This window comes from Paroedura picta, chromosome 16, assembly GCF_049243985.1.
Source record: "Paroedura picta isolate Pp20150507F chromosome 16, Ppicta_v3.0, whole genome shotgun sequence".
NCBI lineage: Eukaryota > Metazoa > Chordata > Lepidosauria > Squamata > Gekkonidae > Paroedura > Paroedura picta.
Genome location: NC_135384.1, coordinates 30,085,916 through 30,106,492, shown reverse-complemented (window position 1 = coordinate 30,106,492; position 20,577 = coordinate 30,085,916). Strand labels below are relative to the sequence as shown.

Here is a 20,577-nt window from a genome sequence, read left to right as displayed (position 1 = left end):
TCCCTCAGCGGTCAAGACACGTTTCTTTTAGTGACACACACAGACACAGACGCCTTCCTTGCGGGAATTAGAATCCCCCCCCCCGAGTTATTTTTTATTAAATTTTAAGTATGACAGAACAAAAACAATGAACTTTCAGCAGTGTGCGTGAGAAGAAAAAGGAAGAAAAAGGAGGGGGAAAGGAACACGTGAACATGTTGGGAAAAAGGAAAAGAGATCTCCTGAATTCTATTTCTTTCAGGCTTATAGAATGAAATTGTACAAGGACCGTGTCCTGAGTCACTCTATAGATTCATCGAAAATTGTGCAATTATAAAGGTCTATATTCAGCTGCACATCCCGAGTGCAAAAGTGCAGAAAAGGTCTCCATCCTCTTGTCAAATCAGACTTGGAAGGATAATTTTAAATATGTATGTCCTGCACATCTGTTCTATATGCACACGCACCGTTTAAATTGCTTACTCAGGTTCATGGATAATTCCTCGCCCTTTTGTCAGCAGGTTCTGATCTTGTAGTCTCTGAGTAGCCGAGGGAAGGACTTTGCCTCCCAAGAGCGCGTTTATGGGTGGTGGGTGGGCGGCCTCCGCTCTCCATTGGTGGCCGTGAAGGCACAAGTCGAGAGAGAGGGAGGGAGGGAGGGGGACACTGACAAAGTGCAATTTCACAGCCCTGAGAAACTGCGTTCGTTTTGCTCCCACCACTGGAGATTCTCTGGTCTGGAAGTAGCTACTGGAGGAAAGCAACAAAGCCACAAATTACCCTGCCTGGGATCTGTTTTGTGTTTTTAAAATCACCCCAGCCAGGCCTGCACCATACCCGATCAGCCAAGGACAGAGGGCAGGCCTTGTAGCATTACATGGCTAGAGTACACACACACACACACACACACACACACACACACACACACACACACACACACAACCACGTCTTCCCGAGGGGCTGGTGCTGTGACATCATTGGTGACAGCCACTGGTGACCACAGTGCTCTTGCTCGATATTCCTGATTCTTTGGGCAGGTCTGGAACAAAGACACTGACTGCACAGTGGAGATGATGCGGAGAGAGGGCAGCCCTGTGGGATGAACAGGCCCCGGCTGACTCCGGCGCCTGAGGAATCGTCGGCCAAGAAAACCCACCCTGAACGGAGCATGCCCCAAAGCCCAGCGTTCTCTGAGAGCGCCGAATGGAGGCAGGCTGCACAGCATCTCTGGGCACCATGAGCCGGTTCTAAAGCAATACCTGACTTGGCACCTTCTCAGCCAGGCTGAAGAAACAACCCTGGGGCCGTTTCCAGGGCAGGGAGAAGGGAAGGCCAGCAGAGAGCGAGTTACAGAAGTCCGGTCTCTCATTAGAGATCAGGGCAAGGGAGGTCCGGCAGGCCCGAGGTGCGCAGCCCCAGCAAGCCCAGGCGCATCGGATCTGGGAAGCCGAGCAGGGTCGGCCCGGCCGCGCTTGGAAGGGCAACCTCTGAGGAGCCCCAGGCCCTGATCAGAGGCAGCCAGTGGCAATCCACCCCTGGACTCCTCTCGCCTGGCAGACAGACACTACTCAGCTCTCCTGGCGACGTTACCCTCAGGTGCCCTTGGGTGATTAAGAGCAGGACGCCAAGCCCTTGGGCCCCGAAGAAGAGGGCTCTGCCCTAGCGGGAGGCAGGCTGGCGAGGGCGGCTTTCGACACGGTGTCTGCTGGGCTCCCGAGGGCGCAGGCGGCTCCCCGACAGGCTGTCTGGCCATCTCTGAATGTCCATCTCCAGGCTGCCGGCTGTGGGGGAGGAACGGCTTCTCTGTCAGAGAAGGGAGGAAGGCAAGAAGGCTTCCAGCTGGGGATGCCAGCTTCCAGGTGGGGCCTGGAGATCTCCTGGAATGACAGCACATCTCCCGACTGCAGAGATCAGTTTCCCAGGAGGAGAGGGATGCTTCGGAGGGTGGGCTCTCCTGTATGGCACCCTCTGAGGTCCCTGCCCTCTACCCCACATCTCCCGGACTCCCCCATCCTGGAGCAGGCATCGCCCACCAGTCAGGTCTCTCTCGTCTCCAGCCTAAACGGCCTCTAAGCCCCTCGCCACCCTTGTTGCCCTCCTCTGTCAACATCCTGAATGTGGCTGCAGTGCCCAAATGTGAACCCAATCCTCCAGGTGGTCTGAGCCGAGCAGAGTATATGATCCTTTGTCGTTATCTGCACACGATACTTCTTGAGAGCCAGCGTGGGCAGCCTCTCATCTGGAGAACTGGGCTTGATGCCTTGGAACATCCACAGCTCTCTCAGAGCTCTCTCAGCCCCACCTCCCTCACAGACGGTGTCTGTTGTGGCGAAAAGAAGGGAAGGGGGGTGGTCAGCTGCTTTGGGACTCTTTTGGGTCATGAAAAAGTGGGGTCTTAACAATAAACCTTTCCGCCTTCTTCTTCCTGCAGTTTGAGTATAACACGGTGAAGTTTTCAGTGAACCCAGAACTGCGGTTTCATACATGTGCTCTCATGTGCACCAGATATCCCTCAATTCCAGATGAAATAGACTCCTCTTGTGGCAGCATCAGACCAAGCCTTGGAAAGCTGCCTTCGCTTAGAACAGCTTGCCTGGTTTAGTTGCCTTGATTTCTGCCTGCTAGAAAAATATTACTGGACAACATTCTGGCTCAGGACGTGGTGTGGGGCCACGTCCAGGAGGAAACTGCCCGAGAGTTAGGGAAGAAGGTCTCCCCGGCAGCCCAGCCCATTTGATGAGATGGCGCTTGCTCCTGGGGAAGAATTCTCAGGGTTGCAGCCGGGCCCCTTGCCGAAGACTTTTCCCCCATCTGTGCTCTCTGGAGCTAATTCGGTGCTGACCCTGCAACCCTGTTCACATGTCCCAGGGAATTACATTTTGCAAAATCTGTGTATGTGGAGGCCAAAGCCCCCTGACTGTGTCTCCTTCCAGACAGAGAAGCAAGAATATTTATTCACAAAAGATAAAGCTGCTTTGAAAAATATGAAACTCCGCCAGTAATAAAGCGCCCTGTCGGCTGCCAAAAACAGCTCCCGTTCCGCCCCGTCAGCATCTTCCCCCTTTCTTCCATTTTGCTCGTTGTCCTGCCTTGGACAAATTAAGATTTACCATGATGGTGGATCTCTGGCCTCCTCCGCCTTTTTCTCCGTGACTCTGCTTGCTCTGACTTTCTTTCAAGGGAGAATTTTATGGCGTTAAATGCAGCTGGGCCCTGGCCTGTTTATGTGGAGACAGGGAAGATCTGTCAAGGGCATGAGGCAGCCGCATGAACAGAATATCCTGCAGGGGGCATCAGAGGACACGTGTAGCTAGCATAATTAGAACAGGAACTCCCTACTGTATCCCAGCCATCCCCTCTGGGTCCTGGTTGGCTCATCTGGAGCCTTACTGCGCTGGGCAAAGAGATTCCCTGCTTGCCTCCAGGACAAACAAACAGACTGAATGAGCAGAACAGAACAGTTAGTCAGCCCTCTCTCTCTCTCCCCTCCTTCTGTACAAAGTTGTTTATCTTCTAAATTAAATATTTATTGTTTGTATTGGTATGCTGCTGCTCTTGGCGCCCCCCAGCTCAGGACGGCTCACATAAAGATTACAAATTTAAAATATACAACTTCAAGCCCAGTCCCTTAAACACCCTTCCCCCAGCTGCCCACCAGCAAGCCAAGAGGACAAGGAGGTGTCCTCGGAGAGTGACAGAGAGGGACCCACAATCTTCCTTATTCGTCGACCTGGCCTCAACCCAAAGCCTGAGGGACGTCTTGCAGGCCCCGTGAACTGCTTCAGCTCCAGCAGGGCCAGGGCCTCTATTGGGAGCTCATTCCCCCAGGCAGGGCCCTGGCCCTGGCCCTGGTCGAGGTCAGGCAGATTGTGCATGGGGCAGGCATCACCAGCCGATTAGTGCTTGCAGAGGGCAAGGCCCCTGTGCGGGCGGATTCAGGATGAATAATTCTTTGCAGTATACCCTTGATTGGGAATTGACAGTTGTAGACAAACAATTCATGCAGGGACACAACAGGAATCCTCTTTGGACAGTGGACAATTGAATGGGCTGCCTCAGGAGGTGGGGAGCTCCCCCTCACTGGCCGTCTTCAAGCAGCGGTTGGACAGATCCTTCTCCTGGATGCTTGAGGCTAATCCTGCACTGAGCAGGGGGTGAGACTAGATGGCCTCCATGGTCCCTTCCACCTCTAGGAGTCTAGTTCAGCAGGGGAAGGGGCTGCCTAAGGAGGTGGGGAGCTCCCCCTCACTGGGCGTCTTCAAGCAGCGGCTGGACAGATCCTTCTCCTGGATGCTGGAGGCTGATCCTACACTGAGCAGGGGGCGAGACTAGATGACCTCTATCTGCAGCACCCCTTCCACAATTCTGGCCGACCGTTCCCACCACGGCTCTCTTTCCCCAGGGCTTGGGCTGTAACTTCTCGCCAGTCAGAAAGATAGGGGGGGGGGGTCCCCAGCCGCCCGGTGGGCGGGTTGATGTGGGTGGAAGCGCCCGCCCCCCGAATTTGGGTGCGCAGGGAGCATTCGTTGCGGGAGCCCAAAACGTCCAAGGGGGCCCGCGGGAAGCCGCGCCTACGTGCCAAGCGCTGCAGCAGGGCCAGGGTCGGCGCGCAAGAGGCCCGGCGCATCTGTGAGCCGGGCGACGGGTTCGAGTCCTGCGGCGTGGCCGAGGCGCTGCGGGGGGCCGGAGCGGGCGGGGCGGGGGGCGGAGCCGCCTGCTTGCCTGCCCTCCCTCCCTCCCTCCCGCCTGCCTGCCTGCCTGCGTGCCATCCTTGCGCCGGGCGGCTGGCCGGGAGGCTGCGGGCGCCGCCGCGCCATGGAGAGCCCGCTGGCGCGCTGCAAGATCGTGGTGGTGGGCGACAGCCAGTGCGGCAAGACGGCGCTCCTGCACGTCTTCGCCAAGGACGCCTACCCCGAGGTGCGCGGGGGGCGGGCGGGGGGGAGGCAGGAGGGGCGCGGCGCGGTTGCCAGCTCAAGCCCTGGGGATTTGCAGAGGATGCCCTCCGCAGTCCCCGCGCCAATGCAGCCGGTGTCCCCCTCCCCGGTTCCAGCGGCCCCTCTCGTCCGGAGATCAGCCGGCATTCCGGGCGGGGGTCCCCGGGTCCCGCCTGGAGGCTGGCACCCCTCGCGGGCGAGAAAGGGCGAGGGGCCGGGCCAGCCGCAGAAGGGGGCGGGGCGAGGCGAGCGGGTGGGGAGGGCCGGGGGGGCTCTCCCCCAATTCATGCCCCTGATCTCCCCCCCCCCACCCCGCAGAGCTATGCCCCCACCGTCTTCGAGAACTACACGGCCAGCTTCGAGATCGAGAAGCAGCGGATCGAGCTGAACATGTGGGACACCTCCGGTAAGGGCGGCGGGGGTCGGGGGGGGGTCGGCCTTGGAGGCCCCTCAGCGCCGGGCAGCGGGGGGGGGGGGGGTTGGGTGAAGTCTGCCGGCCAGAGCCCGGGAAGTTCTGTCATTTCTTCGGAGGGACTGGACAGGGCTGTGCCTTCTGGGGAGCCCTCCGGCACGGGACATCAGCCGCAGCTCCAAAGTAGGGGGAGGTCTGCTGAAAAGGGAAACCGCAGGGATGGGGGTCACTCAGCTGGCCGGAGGGCACTTGGCACAGGCCCAGAACCCCCCGAGCACTGAGCCCAAGGGGAGCCAGGAGGTTCCCCTGCCCTAGATAGGGCATTTCCCCTTTATTTCCTGCATGGCTTCTCCTCCCACCCGCACCCCAAAACCACATCCTCGGCCTGCAGACTTTCTCCTTCCCACAGCCCACGAAGCTTAAGGGCAGGGTCAGGCCGGGCCTGTGAGGCCCCCCCCCACTCTGCCCACGCTGGGTTTAAGCCCTGGCACAGAGGGCCACGTAGGCCTCAGCCCTGGAGAACGCTGCCTGGCTGCCCCCGAGGAAGCCCCTCGCTTTGGTCCGAGGTTCCCATACTCCTGAGCTGAGTCTTGGCATTCAGAACACATCCTAGGGCTGAGACCCCCCCCCCGGGCACCCCCTGGGGACACCCCTGTTTTGTGACCATGTCTGTTTGCTCACTCACGGATAGGGCGTCTCTGCAGCAGGCCCTTCAGAGCTGGCTGTGGGATGAGGTCCTGCCAGCACTTGAGGAGGAGTACTTTGGGGAGGGGGGGGGTTACCGGAGGCACCCAGAGGAGGAAAGAGCACAGCAGCAGCGGAGAGCCAGGGATCCTCGGCTGGGCATCCTCCTGGGGAGGAACTTCCCTAGGGACGGCTCAGCTTCTTTCTGCTTTGCGCCTGCAGAAGGCTGACTTCGGCTTGGTCTCTAAAGCACGGGGTTCCGGCCAAATTGGGATCCCCCCCCCCCCACACACACACCTTGCAGCCAGCGGGGTGTCATGGTTAAAGGTCTGTAGAACTGGGTTTGATTCCCCACTCCTCCACACGCAGCCAGCTGGGCGACCATGGGCCAGTCCCAGCTCTCTCGGAGCCCTCTCAGCCCCACCTACTGCCCAGGGAGTCTGTCTGTTGTGGGGAGAAGAAGGGAAGGTGGAGGTATTCCTTCGGGTAGTGATAAAACCCCCCATCTCTTCTTCTTCTTCCTTCATCTTTTCCTAGCCGCCTTGCTTGGGCCTGGGGGCAGGGGCTCCAGCGCTTGGAGGTGGCGTAGTGGGAGGGAGTATTCCCGATGGAAAGGGGGGACTGGAGCCCCAGGCCCCCCTGCTCGGCCTCCACTCCCCTGGCAGCCTGGTGGCTGGCAGGGCCAAACCCGCTCCTTGGCAGGCGCCCGTCTCCGGCTTTGTCGGGTCGTGTGAAGGGGCCTGTTGTGTGCCACTGCAGCTGTGTCCGAATGGCCGGGGGCTCCTTGGGGGGCGGCAGAAAGACTCCTCTGTCTGGGGAAGAGAAAGGCGCATCTCTTCCTTGGGCTGCCACGGAGCTTGGGAGGAGGAAACGCACAGATAATTCTTCTGCCCCAGGGAGCCAGGGCTGGGCGTGAATGGAGAAAAGGCGCCAGGGCCTTGGAGTGCTGAATGGAGCCCAGGCCTTGTGGGGACTGCGGGATGGACCAGGCAGGCCTGGGGAACCCTGCCAAGCGAAGAGGGCCACGGAAGGGCATCGCAGTTCTCGTGGCACCAAAGACACCAGGAAGGACTGGGCTAATGGCTGGAAATGCCGCGCTGCAGGGGAAACTGTGGCTGGCAGAGGCTGGGGATGAACCGCTGAAGCTGGGTGACTCCACCGTGCCTGTGGGCCCCCTGGAGGGCATCTGTCAGGCCTGGGGCCCAAAAGGATGCTGTGGAGGAGCACACAAGGCACTCATGTCCGCCTCGGGGAGGGGGGGGGTTGCGTTTGCACCACAGACCCCCCCCCTCCGTCCCAGAGTCAGTTTGGCAGGGAGGGGGAGTGTGTTGCTGCCAGAAGTGAAAAACAAGTTTAAAGTCCCCTCCCTTCTGCCCCGGGGCTTGCAGAACTCGTTTTTATGGTTCTTCCACTCATCCTGGGCATCGGAGACAGCAGGGCCCATGAGCCTTTGCTTCTGCAGCAGCAGCAGCAGCCCCCCCCTCCCCCTGGTACGCTTGATCCCCTTCGTGCAGCCTTTCTGTCCAGCATGCAGGGCTGTGTGGTGGCTGCAGCTTAGTGGCTTGCTCTTGGGGGGGGGGTAGAATGGGGACAGGATTAACAAGGGGGGGGGCTGCTTTTGGAATTTCTGTAGCTGTTCTAATTCTGAGTCCAGGAGCACTTTTAAGAACTTTTAATTCTGGGCATAAGCTTTTGTGTGCCTGCACACTTCAGGCTTATGCCCAGAATTGAACTTGGCTGGTCTGATGGGGCTTTACACCACCATGGTCACCCACCGGAGTCTGTTCTAATTCTGTCTCCTTTTATACTACTGTTAACGTTTGAAGATGTTGCAGGTTTAGTATCATAGCATCCTAGAGTGGGAAGGGACCATGCAGGCCATCTAGTCCCACCCCCTGCTCAGTGCAGGATCAGCCTACAGCATCCAGGAGAAGGATCCGTCCAGCCGCTGCTTGAAGATGGCCAGTGAGGGGGAGCTCCCCCTCAAAAGATGCACTCAGCCTCTTCCGGACCAAAACGCTCCTGCCTCCCGGATGCTTTCAGGTTGGGAGGAGACTCTTCCGCGGCAGGAAGTGCCTTGAGAAGCCCCCTTCCCCTCTCTGCTGCTGTGTCCCGAGGGAGGCGCTTCCTGCCACCCCCACCCCCCGCTCCAAGGGGCCCTTCCCTCACAGCAGCTGCTGCCCGGACTGGTGGGCCTCGGAAAGCCCACCATCTGCCTCTGTGCTTTGTTGGGAGGGGCTTCTTCCCGCCGGGGTCTCCACAGACCCCGAGATCCCTCCCGGGACTAGGAGGAGGGCTGTGCGTTTAAGTAGAAGCATAAATCTATGCAATTCAAGTTGAAATGAAAAATTTGCAGAAAATTTGATTCTGGGGGGAGGGGGGGATCTATCCCCCCCCCCCCGGGTGGTTTGGGGAAAATGGAAAGATATGCAATACTTGCTTGAATACCTAAACTTATTTTGCTGCTTTAATAACAGAAATATGCAACATTCATTAAGTAGATGGCATATAAGATTGTATCAGTTGCAGGATTTTTGAAATCTGGAAGTAGAATTGCCTTGGTTTTCTGCAAGCCAAGAAGCTACAAATATAACCAGTAGTTGTGAGAGTTGTCTCACAGGCCAATTTAGCACGTCTATCTTACATGTTGCCAGATGGAAGGTGGGGAGAAATACAAGTCAGAATTAGAACACAAATTTGGAAGTGAAGAAAACAGCGTGTCTAATCTGGATAGAAGGAGTATCCTACGGTCACGGGAGGCTGACTTGACAGCGTGTTTTGAAGATAAGGTTAGATTCGATCACGCTGGATCAATGGTTGTTATCAAACACAGTGTGGGTAGAAATGGCCCCTCCCTCACAGGACACGGATCCCATAGCAGGGATCCTGTAGGTTTTCCAGGCAAGGTGTCTATTCCTGGCGCTTTGCCCTGGCCTGACCAGTCCTGCGTAGCCAGCCTCGACCTTTTTGTGGGGGGTGGGGGTGTCTCCCACCCAAGTACCAACCAGGGCCGATCCTGCTTGGCTTCAGAGGGGATTGGGCTCTCCTGGCCCACCCAGGTGAGGTCATCACAGCTTCTTTGCTGTGGCCAAAAATTATTCTCATTTGAACAATCAACATATCCTTGAGAAGAGGCCGTATGAACAGCCCATTGTGTTCTGCAGGGATGTTCACGCTGGGCATTTTAAGCGAGCGGAATCTTATCTGACCCAGCATTTTGCTTATTCCAAACAAGGGGGGAAATGTGTCCATCAGCAAAACTGGAGGAACAAGTGCTGGGGGGGGGGGAGAGGGACGGACAAAATCATCTTGTTTCTAAACTCAAGGAAGCTGCAGGCAGCTGGGAGGTTTGGAGCGACCAGCCCCCTCCCGCTGCCATTTCGGCCCCGCCTGGTGTTTGAGCTCATAATATGTCTATTATTTGTATTTCCCCGTCACTGGACAGGATGCATTCCACGAAAGACCCTCCAGGCCTTGATCTGACAGGCTTGTGGCTGAGACGTGACAGTGGAAGGAGGGAAATGCGGAAGCCAGCTAGATATAGGGGGCGGGGGGGGGGATTGTTCACAGTCCGAGTAGTTTAGCCGTGGAATGGGCTGCCCAAGAGGGTGAGGCCGTCTCCAAGCAGCGGCTGGACAGATCCTTCTCCTGGATGCTTGAGGCTGATCCTGCACTGAGCAGGGGGTGGGACTAGATGGCCTCCATGGCCCCTTCCCACTCTATGGTTCTAAGCAAAGCAGGGGGCTGGGAGCGGGAGGACGGCGTGCCAGATGCTCTGGCCTTGTTTTGGCTGTGGGTTCTCACCTCAGAGGAAAGAGCTCTGAGGAAGGGCCTTAGGGGGTGCCTGTGCAAAGGGCCACAGGCAGACGATGGGGGGGGGGGGGGAAGGGTTGTCATCTCTAGTTTGGGGAAACTTCTGGAGACTTTGGAGCCAGGGGAGCGCAGGGACCTCAGTGGGGTGCCATGCCATGCCAGAGAGCCCCCCCCCCAAGCATCCCTTTCCTCCAGGGGACCTGATCTCTCTGCAGTTGAGCAGTAAAAGCAGGCAGGGCTTCCCTAGTCCCACCTGGAGGCTGGTGTCCGGAAGAGGAAATTTAATCTTGTTGGTTAAATTTGACCTTTTGGGTGGGAAGCATGTTTCCCAGCGGGACGTGATAAAGCAGAGGCGGCATTTCTGCCTTGGAGGACCCGGTGATGCTCCGCAGGTGGCACGGCTGGGCCGACGAAGCAGCGGGTCCGTGTGGCTGCTCTCGCTCTCTTTGCCGCCTGCTGCGTGTCCAGCCTGCTGCCGGCTCGGTCCAGGATTAAAATGCCAGGCTCCGCTTTGCTCGGTGCCCTTCAGAGATGAGTGACGGGAGCTGGGCCGGCAAGCAGACGCATTGATTTTCTCTCCCCCTTCCCCCGAGCATGAGACCGCAGCTGAATCTGCTGGATAAAGTCTGCGCCGGAGGGAGGGAGGGAGGGAAACAGTGGTGCAGAGGGGAGGGGGGTCGGCTCTTCCTCCTGGAGGGAACGTGGTTTTGGGGAGGGAGGAGCGAGACCATGAGAGTGGAACTTGTGACTCGGCCCAGCTCCACAGCCAAAAAGACCCAGTGAGGCTTTCCCTTGAGCCAGGGCATTTGGGGTGCAGCCCTTCCTGTTTGTAAGACAGGTGGAGAAATGTGAAGTCTTAAAAAGAAGTGTGCTGCTAACCATGTGCAGAGTGCTGTTCTCCCCCTCCTAGAGATTTCCGCTGAGATTTGTAACACCGAGAACATGTGAAATAGTCACAGGCAGAGGTGAGTTAGGTAGAGAATGCTTCAAAGACTCCCTCCCTCCCCCCCTCCCATCGGCGACCGATCCCAACACCCCTTCCTGTGAGTGGGATTAGAGGAGGGCCAAAGACCCCCTTTGGGGAACAACTCCAGCCTGGGATGAGGCCCCCTTTTCTGTCTCTTGTGGCGTGTGAATGCCGGGTGACGCGTCTTTGTTTAGAATGGCATCCTTTTGGAAACAAACAAAAAACTCCCTTTTCTGCTCAGCAGACATTCCCTGTGGGAACCGGCAGCTTCCCCCCCCCCGAGACCCCCGCCTTGCAGGGTGGTGGTGAAGGAAGCGGGTGAGGTTAAGGCAACCAATAGACTCTTGGAGGGGGAATCATGCGCCTGCGTCTGTGTGCGTGTGCATGCACACGCGTGCAGTTGTTGCTTCTTCCTCCACGTTGGGGCCACGGCGTGGAGAGCGGAAGAATTCCCACTTGTTTTGAGAGAGGCCAAAAAGCGTTTCGGGTGTGAGGAGGGCCTCTGTCCAGTTACTTCTGACTTATTGTGAAGTTCCCGCCGAACTGCCCCAGAGAGCTTGTTGCAGCAAAGAAGTCTTGATGGGCTGGTCTTGTAATCGAGGGTCTTCCGGCCAGGCCAGGGGGCAATTCCCTCTTTTAGAGCCAGCCCCCCCCCCTCCTGGGTGTCTGTTCCCAGGCTCCAGGTGCTGCCCTCTCCCTCCCCCTGCTATCACCCGAGGAAGCGAGCACGCCCGGGTGGACGGAGGAAGAATCTCTGCTCCCTGGCAACCAAGGCCGCGGGCGTGAGATAACCCCGGATCGCATAACTAACACCCAGCTGGCGAGGAATGAGCCTCGCCCCACCGCCTCTTGCACCAGGCCAGGCCCTTGGGCAGCTGACAAAAACCAAGGCCTGGGCAGTGAGAGAACTGGGGCTCCTGGGAGACCAACCCAGTCGGATGCCGGGGATGTGCTTTTGTGTGCAGAGCACCCTTTTGAAGTCCACGGTGCACCGGAAAGCTTGCGCCTTGGATAGGATGCAGTTGGTCTTAAAAGTGCCCCTGGACACAAGCCTCACTCGCTCAGGTCTTGCAAGCTAAGGGCTGCCTTGATGAGGCGAATCCTTCTCAGGTTGGGTCTTCCTTGGGGGAGGGGGGGCATTTGGGCTGCCCCGATAGGGCCAGAGAAGTCAGGACTCAGGAGATGCCGTGGGAGAGGGGGAGGGGGGTTTGGTGGAATCTCTCTCTTTCTCCCCCTCGCCAAGTGCAGTGAATGCTTTAGCACCCCATCACCGTGGTTGCAGAATTTAATTATGCAAGGAGAGAAGGGAGTGAGAACAAACTACCTAACTGCTTAAAGGTAAAGGTAAAGGTATCCCCTGTGCAAGCACCGAGTCATGTCTGACCCTTGGGGTGACGCCCTGTAGCGTTTTCATGGCAGACTCAATACGGGGTGGTTTGCCAGTGCCTTCCCCAGTCATGACCGTTTACCCCCCAGCAAGCTGGGTACTCATTTTACCGACCTCGGAAGGATGGAAGGCTGAGTCAACCTTGAGCCGGCTGCTGGGATTGAACTCCCAGCCTTATGGGCAAAGCTTTCAGACGGCTGCCTTACCACTCTGCGCCACAAGAGGCTCTTCCCACCTAACTGCTTAAGGGTCTTTATTCAGTCCCCCTGTCTGTTCTGGAGGCAAGCAGGGAGGAACAGGAAGTCTCCCTCTGGGCCAATCAGGACTCAGAGATTATGAGAAAGATATCAGGAGGTTCCAATTCTAACCATGCTAAATACAGACTCCCCTCCAGTGCCCCCTGCAGGACATTCTGCTCATGCTGTTAAACTGTGCCCTCGACAGCTCCTTCGTATGCCACCCCCATCTCTCACCATCTTCCCTACCTCGAGGGTCTCTGTTGCTTCGCGGTTCCATAATGGATTCAGTCTTGCAGTTCTCTCACGTTTTAAAAATAATAGCAGGGTGTCAGAGAGAATCTGGGAAACGTTCAAGCCAGGCCTGGAGAGAGCAGAGGGGGGAGGGGGCGGCACAGCACCCTGGCTCCATAGACCCCCCGAGAACAAGAAGCTAAGCAAAATACGTGGGCTTCAGTGGGGGCTCCTGACCCTGTCGCCTGGCGGGCAACAAGCTCTCTTGCTGGGCGGGTGAAGGCACAGGCGGAAGAGGAGTCCCTGCTGGCTCAGGGCACCCAAATAAAACTCTGCGGCCTCTGGACATGGAGGGTCCGTCTCCGCTCGGACGCTTGGGCAGGAACTTCAACATTTTTTTTTCTTTCCCTTCTTGGGAGTGTTTGTTATTTGTTTATTGCACCACAGAGTTGGCCACAGGGAACATGTTTTGCCACATAAAATGTGTAGCCAAGCAGGCACAGCAGCTATGCAGCCTGAATGGGCAGTCCTTCCATTGCAGCTGGGGAGAGTACAAACAGCTCCATCACATCTCCTGGGAAAGTGCGATGCTCACGTTCCTGGGACAGATGGGAAATGGTTTGTTGGGCTGCTCCACAATCACTTTCAGGTCCTGGCCTTTCCCCCCGTTCACTGCCAGAACTGGCTCATATGCTGTTAGCTGCCTTCCATACTGTACAAGGCCAGTCCGATCCCACAGAGCTCTCGTTGGGGGTTATCGGGTTTTGGATATCAGGTGGGACGGATCCCCCCCGTGTTTGTGACCCTTCATTCCCTGGATGGAGATTTTGTGGCTGCAGGATGTGTGCAGCTCTTCTTGCCGGGTGTCGGGCCTTGAGTCTGGCTCGGCCCCCCCCAGCCGGGTCTTCGTGGAGGGGCAGCTCTGTGTTTTCATGTTCTTTCTCTGTTCACAAGAAGAGCCTCCTGCCTTCGGAGGTGTGGCCCCGGGTGCCCCTCCTGAGAGCACAGTGGCCCCATCCTGGAGGCCCCCCTTTGGCTCTTGCCCCCTGCCTTCCCACCCAGGGCCAGGCTTCTTCGGGGGCAGGGCTGCCCTGGCAGCTGGTGGTCAACCCGGGTGAGCTCTGGCAGGGAGTGGGTGCTGAGCTGGCCAGGCCAGGCCTGTGCGGCTGTTGGGTTTTGGGGAGGGGGCTTCTCTTTTGGTGACCCCCCCCTTGCGCAATCCCGGATGCCTTGTGCCTCTCGGACAATGCAGGGGCTGTTTCCCAGGCTTCTGCTGGGGCTGGCCCAGATCCTCCCGCTTAAGGCCTCTGGGAAGATTGCCATTCCAGTCCCTTTCAATCCCTGACAGCTTTTCGGTCAGCAGTTTGAAAATCTTTTTTTTTTTTAATCTTTGCTTTTACTTCACCCTTTTGGCGTTTCAGTGCAAGGATAATAGCTTGCCATTTTCATGCAAAAATACCGTTTTGTTTGTGCGTTTGCAGAGGGGGGATGTCGGCACTTTCTCTCTCCCCTGGGTGGGGGCAGCTCTGGAAGGATGAGCCCAGACTGTTTGCTGCAGAATCCGGGCCAGTGGGTCAAAGTGTGGCGCCGGGTGGGAAGGGTCAGTTCTCAGGCCTGCTTTTGCCGCCAGGTGTCGGTCGGTCCTGGAATGCGGAAGGAGCAATGCGGAACATCCCGTGCGGAAGGTCGAGGGCCGATCCAGGCCGGGCTATTGAACTACTCTGTGGGGGGGCTGAGAGGGCGAAAATGACCACGGGCATCTTTTCAAGCACTTGGGCTGGTAGGCGGCTGGCAGGGCTGCGGGGCGGGGGGGGGGGAGTCTCCCTCCCAGGAGTTGGCAGCCCATTTCTAAGTGCCCCCCCCCCAAGTGCTCTGGCCTTGCTTCTGCCTTCAGCAGGCAGGTTCATCTGGTGGTTTCTTGGGGACATTTCTGGAGCCCGGTTGAGACATTGACATGCCTGCTCCTTTCTTAGCAGGCCTCACATTTTTAGGAGAGGTTACTTTAGGTTAGTTTTTCCTTTCACTTCCTTTGTTGATTGTTTGGGGCTGTTTTGTTTGGGGAAGGTTTTCTTGTTATTCTTGTTTCCTCCCAAGCAGACGACAGAGTCCTCTTGGTGCAGGGGTGAAAGAGCAGCAGACTCCAATCTGGAGCACCGCTGGGCTTGATCCCCCCTCCTCCCCCACATGCAGCCAGCTGGGTGACCTTGGGCTAGTCACAGATCTCTTAGAGCTGTTTTCACGGAACAGTTCTCTCAGAGATCTCTCGGCCTCCCCTCCCTCACAGGGTGTCTGTTGTGGGGACCTGATGCTGTTTATTAATTTGCTACTGATTTACTTTCTCCTGATATCTGTACTCTCATGTTCCCCATTCCATTGTCTGAGGAAGTAGGCCTGCACATGAAAGCTCACACAAGGTATAAATCTTTGCTGGTTTTAAAGGTGCCTTTGGACTCAAATTTTGTTATGCTCCTTCAGCTCAACACAGCTACTTACCTGAATCTGTGGGGGAGGAAGGGAAGGCGATTGTCAGCCACTTTGAGACCCTTTCAGGTAAAAGCAGGGTACAAAAACACAGCTCTTCTTCTCCTCTGGGCTCTTAGAATCCTAGAGTTGGAAGGGACCTCCAGGGTCATCTAGTCCAGCCCCCTGCAGAATGCAGGACACTCCCAACTCTTTCTGTGCTGCTTGTTTTGCCCCCTGCCTGGCCCTGGCATCAGGCCTGCTCTCAGCTTACAAGCTTAAAGACAACCCAACAAAAACTTGGTCACGTCAAAATAGTCCCTTAATACCAGCAAATATTCAATCAAGGTTTTGTTCTGCTGAGTCCATTTTAAACATTCAGAATTTCCAGATTTGAAAACATCTATCTCCTGGGTCTAGAATTCTGTTTCAGCTCCTCGGGGATATGTCTCTTTGTCTGGGGTGCTTGTGCATGCTCCCAAGAGAGGACTGTGGGTTGAGAGCTCAAAATGCCGCATTTCCTGTCTCCCGTAGGCTCCACGTACTACGACAACGTGCGTCCTCTTGCCTACCCCGATTCAGACGCTGTCCTCATCTGCTTTGACATCAGCCGTCCGGAGACCCTGGACAGCGTTCTTAAAAAGGTGACGCTTGATCGTGTGGGTCTGGCTCGGAGGGGATGTCGCTGTCTGGCTCGAAGGGGAAGGGGTGGAGCCCCGCAATTCAGCAGAGCTGAGGGCAAAGGCTTTCTTCCAGGACCCCCAAACGCACAGGGCTGGAGCCAGAGATGTTTCCAGAATGAAGTGTGCCATCCCACCTTGTCTCTCTGAAATCTTTTGGGCTTGATTCAGCCCTGGGAGCTTCTGGGAAGGTGCAGAGATGTCCTTTCCTTAAAACACACACACACACAAACGCCATTCCTTGCTTCGAATGGGACCAAGGCATTTTTTCAGGCAAACAAATAAAAAGATTGTATTCACAACAGAGGGAAAGGGATCAGTTTTCTTTGTATAAATCAGTTGGTTCACAACTTCTACCTCTTAATTACAGGCTTTGTCAGGTGCTCTTGAGCTTTTCTTACAGATGTGATGGTTTCTTTTGGATCGGATTTATTGCAATTGGCGCTGGACAAAAGTCTTTTAAAACAGCATCTCCTTCAAAGGACGCCCTCGAGAGTTTAGCTTACAGCTACGTTTTGTAAAGGGAACGGTCTTGTTTTTATACGCTCAGGGCAGCCAGGCGGGGCCTCCTGGCCGGGAATCCTGGCTTTCGGCAGGGCTGCAGACTGAGGGGATCCAGCGTTCCTGGGGGTGGGGTGGGGGGATCTTAATCCCGGGGGAAAGAGCAGAACTGCTGCAGAGAGATGCATCCCGCAAGGTCAAGGGCAGGGGAGAGGGGGTCGGCTGAGCAGCCCCCTTTCTCGCCCCACAGTTTCAATCTCCTTCCCTTTCCTTCCTGCAGTGGCAAGGGGAGACGCAGGAGTTCTGCCCTGGTGCCAAAGTGGTTCTCGTGGGATGCAAACTGGACATGCGCACCGACCTGAGCACTCTGCGGGAACTCTCCAAGCAGCGCCTTATCCCCGTCACGCATGAGCAGGTGCGCCTTGGTCGGAGCATGGTGCGGTCTGGGACCTGTTGCAACGTGCATTTCTCTTGCCAGAGGGCAGCCATTGTCTTGCCCAGTCACACCTGTGATTTGGGGAAGGGGGCCCCGGGCTAAGCCCCGCTTTCCCTTCTTTGGCCAGGGAGGAGGTGAGGACCCGAGGTTGCTGTCCGAGGGGCTGTAGGGTCTGGCGAGCAATGAAGGGGTGTGGGGGGTGGCAGGGGAGGCATCGTGAATCAGCAGGAAGCTGCAAAGACCGCAGTGAGTTATCTGTGCTGAAGGGTTTCTACAGTACTTGGGATGGGGCTTTACATCCCACGCCCGGACATGGCCGTCATCCCCTGGGGAAGCCCCTCGTGGACAGTCTGTTCCCTGCCCTTTTCGGGCGAATTAATGCACGGTTGCACCTCGGGAGCCAGCTTGATGGAGTGGTTAAAAACAAGCACATTTTATTCTGCAGAACTGGGTGTGATTCTCTTCTCCTGCCCCACATGCAGCCCCCAGGGTGACCCTGGGCCAGTCGCAGCTCTGCTGGAGCTGTTTTTGCAGAGCAGTTCTCTTCAGGTTCTCTCAGCCCAACCTCCCTCCCAGGGAGAGGAAAGCCACTTTGGGGCTCCTGTGGGGAGCGACAAGCAGGGTGCCGACCCAGGCTCTTCTTCTTCTTCTTCTCCTCTGCAAATGTGGATCTGATCTCAGCCTTGCGAGGACCGAGGGCTTGTCTGTTGCCAAGAGAGGCACTGGAGCAGCGGAAGGAGGAGAAGAACGCAGAGTCCCACAAGCCTTCCCCGGCCGGCCGGCCACCAGAAAGGAGCTCCGGTTTCAGCAAAGGGGGAGGGGGGGCCTCTCCTGGGGTGGAGATGATTTCGGAAGCTTTCAAGGCTAGTGGAAGAGAACTGGCATCGGTGTAGGTATGGCGAGATGAGAGCCACGTTTGGGGCCAGAGGGAAGGCCCAGGCCACCCGTGGATGTTTGGTGACTGCCCAGCAAGCCCCCCCCTCCCAAGCAGCCCCTTCCTCCAGGGGGACTGAGCTCCTTAGTCAGCAGAGGAGCTGTAATTCTGGGGGATCCCCAGGCCCCACCTGGAGGCTGGCATCTGTAGCGGCTTATTGGGAGGCAGGATGAGGGTCCCGTTCTGGGGTGACAAAATTCCTCAAATCAGCTCTGGGGCTCAAGACACTCTGGATGAAAAGGAGCTGGCTTTCATATCCCGCTTCTCACTCTCCAAAGCAGCTTACAAACACCTTTCCCTTCCTGTCTCCACAACAGACACCATGTGAGGTAGAGGGGCTGAGAGAGCCCTGAGAGAACTGCTCTGAGAGAACTGTGACTGGCCCAAGGTCCCCCAGCGGGCTGCCTGTGTAGGAGGAGCGGGGAATCAAACCTGGCTCTCCAGATGAGCAGACGCCACTCTTTAACCACCACTCCATGCTGCGTCTCTGGGCTTCCCACCCACTTGTGTCCGGCAGCGGGCTGAGGTGGGGTCGAGAGCATCTGGCATGGCACAGCCACGGAGTAGCTGGCAAATGCTTGAGCTAATGGTTGGCATCAAGAGGGAGGCAGGAAATGGCAAGTGAAGCAGATGGCGAATGAATGAATGAATGAATGAATGAATGAATGAATGAATGACGAAGGCCTAAGGCGAGCTGAGGGGTGACGGTCTGGTGCATCTCTCCCCCCTCCCCAGGGCAGTCTGCTGGCTCGGCAGCTGGGCGCCGTGGCGTACGTGGAATGCTCTTCGAAGGTGTCGGAGAACAGTGTCCGGGACGTCTTCCACGTGACCACCTTGGCCTCCATCAACCGGATGCCCAAGCACCTCAAGCGGAACAACTCCAAGCGGGGGCTGAAGCGGGTCTCGCAGGTGCCTGGCCGGACGGACTTGCTGGCCGACTCCGAGATCCACAAGGACCGGGCCAAGAGCTGCTTGCTGATGTGAGAGGAGAGGAGAGGAGAGGAGAGGAGCCGCCGGGCCCCGGGCCCCGCGGATGAACCTTCCAGCGTTGTGTGTCTTGTCCATCTCTTTCTTGTCAAGGAAACGGCCGTGGGGAGGCATCGGCCCCCTCCCACTGCCTCGCAGGCTGCTCAGGGAGGGCTCTGCCTTGTCCCTGGAGTCCACAAGGCCACCGCCCCCCAGGGACCCGCCTGGAGGGGCGGCCAGGGCACAGCGCTCAGAAACGCTCAGGTAGCAGGCGGGAGGCGGCACAGATGGAGAAGACCCCCGCCCCCCTCCCCTACGTCAGGTCCTGAGAAGCGAGTCTTGGGGAGTCAGTGCCCGGGCAACCTGCCGCCTGGTCACTTCCCAGCTGTCATGTCGGTGTGGCACTCTGTAACATGCATGGCATGCAGTGTGCACAAGCTTGTGTGTGTGTGTGTGTGTTTGTGTGCATCCAAAATGTACGTGCAGCAGGGATGTGGGTATGGCGCTCCCGCTTCAGGCCAGTCCTGGCACAAAGAGGGGAGTGGAGGGCAAAATGGATTTACCTTGGGGGGGAGAGGGGGTAAGGGGGTCGAGGGCAAAACACAGCTGGCTCCCCAGCCCTCTGGGCAGGTGGCGAATTGCTGGGATTGCGGAAGCACAGGAAATGCTCTCCTTCCCGCCCCAAAGTCATGTCTGCTGGGGCTGCCCCCTCACACCCCCCCCCACTCTCCCAGCTGCCTGCGTTGCACGTCTCCAGTGTTGCTTACCTGCTTCCCCAGAAGCCATGGGGGCCAAGGAAGGACTCCTCCCCACTGTGACATGCCCCCCCCCAGTCCAGTCCGTCCCCCTTCCCCGCCTCTCCCAGCTTGAGATGCTTTTGACAGGTCTGGTGTGGCGAAGGAGGCCGGAGTGCCTGCTTGCTGCTGGCGCCTTGGAGCCCCCTCCCCTCCCCTCCCCTCCCTTCCCAGCAAGGGGCCAAGAGGGAAGCGCCGTCTGCAGGGCCACCGGCAGTCAATAAATCATGTCATGACAAACCAGGGAAGTCCGGCGGCTGCCTTCCTCTCTTCTTTCCCCCGTCGCAGGGCTGATTTTGGGGATGGCGTTTTCGAAAAGATGCACTGGGGGGGGGACAGTTTTGCTTTGCACTTGCTGGCCCCTGAAGTCTCGTCTCTCTGGCCCTTCCCTGCGGCCTCCGGAGGGGTTGAGCAGTGCACAAGAGCCTTCCTGTCCTTGTCCCTCGAGGGGACTCAGCTGGATCTAAGAGAGGGGGGGTGGGGGGGTGTTGGCGACTCCCATGAGCATTCAGAGACGGCCCCTGCAGCACAACAGGCAGGTCACGTTCCAGCTGCCAACTGTGGCGGGGCCAGGAGAAGCCAGGGCTTTGGGTGTCCCTGGGAAGGGCCCCGGGGGACTCGGACAGGCTTTTCTGCCGCGCTGGGGAAGGCCCTGGAGGATAAGGGGAGTTTTCCTGGATTGCCTGAGCTGCATTTCCCCAGGGAAGTTCCCCGCCTCTCCCAAGGCCTGGAACCCCGAGCAGACTCTGCAGCCGAGCCGCGTCTGCTGCCAAGCGGGAGGGAAGGAGGGGGAGAACTTGGCACTTGGCACTCTGAGCTTAGCAGGTGCCGCCCCGCTGAGTCTTCAGGGGAGCCAGGAGTTCGGTTCGGCCTTGGAACAGGAGGCGCATGGGCCTTCGGGAATCTGAGTGTGCCGGGCTCTCCCCCCGCAGCACTTTGGGGCTCGTCTCCCTGGCGAGTGATCCGTTCTGGGCAGCGTCTCTCTCCCCGACTGGTGGGCTTGGTGCCCTGGCTCCCCTCCCCACGGCCCTCCTGCCGCAAAGGCACCATTGTCTGCTGAGCCCGAGCACCGGGGGGGGGGGGGTGTGTCTTTCTCCACCAGAGCACCACAGAGCAGCTGTGTACTGGCAGCCGGAGCCAAGTCTGGGGCTGGAGGGCGG

At 57.7% G+C, this 20,577-nt stretch overlaps 1 protein-coding gene across 1 annotated transcript; it reads left to right on the top strand.

Moving 5' to 3' along the window:
* The first annotated feature begins 4,709 nt into the window (after window positions 1-4,709).
* On the top strand, window positions 4,710-19,657 carry RND2 (Rho family GTPase 2). Its single transcript, XM_077314299.1, has 5 exons — window positions 4,710-4,896; window positions 5,232-5,319; window positions 15,641-15,750; window positions 16,568-16,702; window positions 18,393-19,657. Exons 1-5 carry the CDS (start codon window positions 4,795-4,797, stop codon window positions 18,639-18,641), a joined length of 684 nt encoding a protein of 227 aa, XP_077170414.1. The 5' UTR covers window positions 4,710-4,794; the 3' UTR covers window positions 18,642-19,657.
* Window positions 19,658-20,577: the final 920 nt, after the last annotated feature.

What these genes read in the sequence shown, in the direction of transcription:
- RND2 (XM_077314299.1), top strand. Translation starts at nt 4,795, where the DNA reads ATGGAGAGCCCGCTGGCGCGCTGCAAGATCGTGGTGGTGGGCGACAGC. An exon ending in TGGACAGCGTTCTTAAAAAG is followed by an intron (nt 15,751 to 16,567) that starts GTGACGCTTGAT and finishes TCCTTCCTGCAG; the next exon opens with TGGCAAGGGGAGACGCAGGA. An exon ending in TCCCCGTCACGCATGAGCAG is followed by an intron (nt 16,703 to 18,392) that starts GTGCGCCTTGGT and finishes CCCCCTCCCCAG; the next exon opens with GGCAGTCTGCTGGCTCGGCA.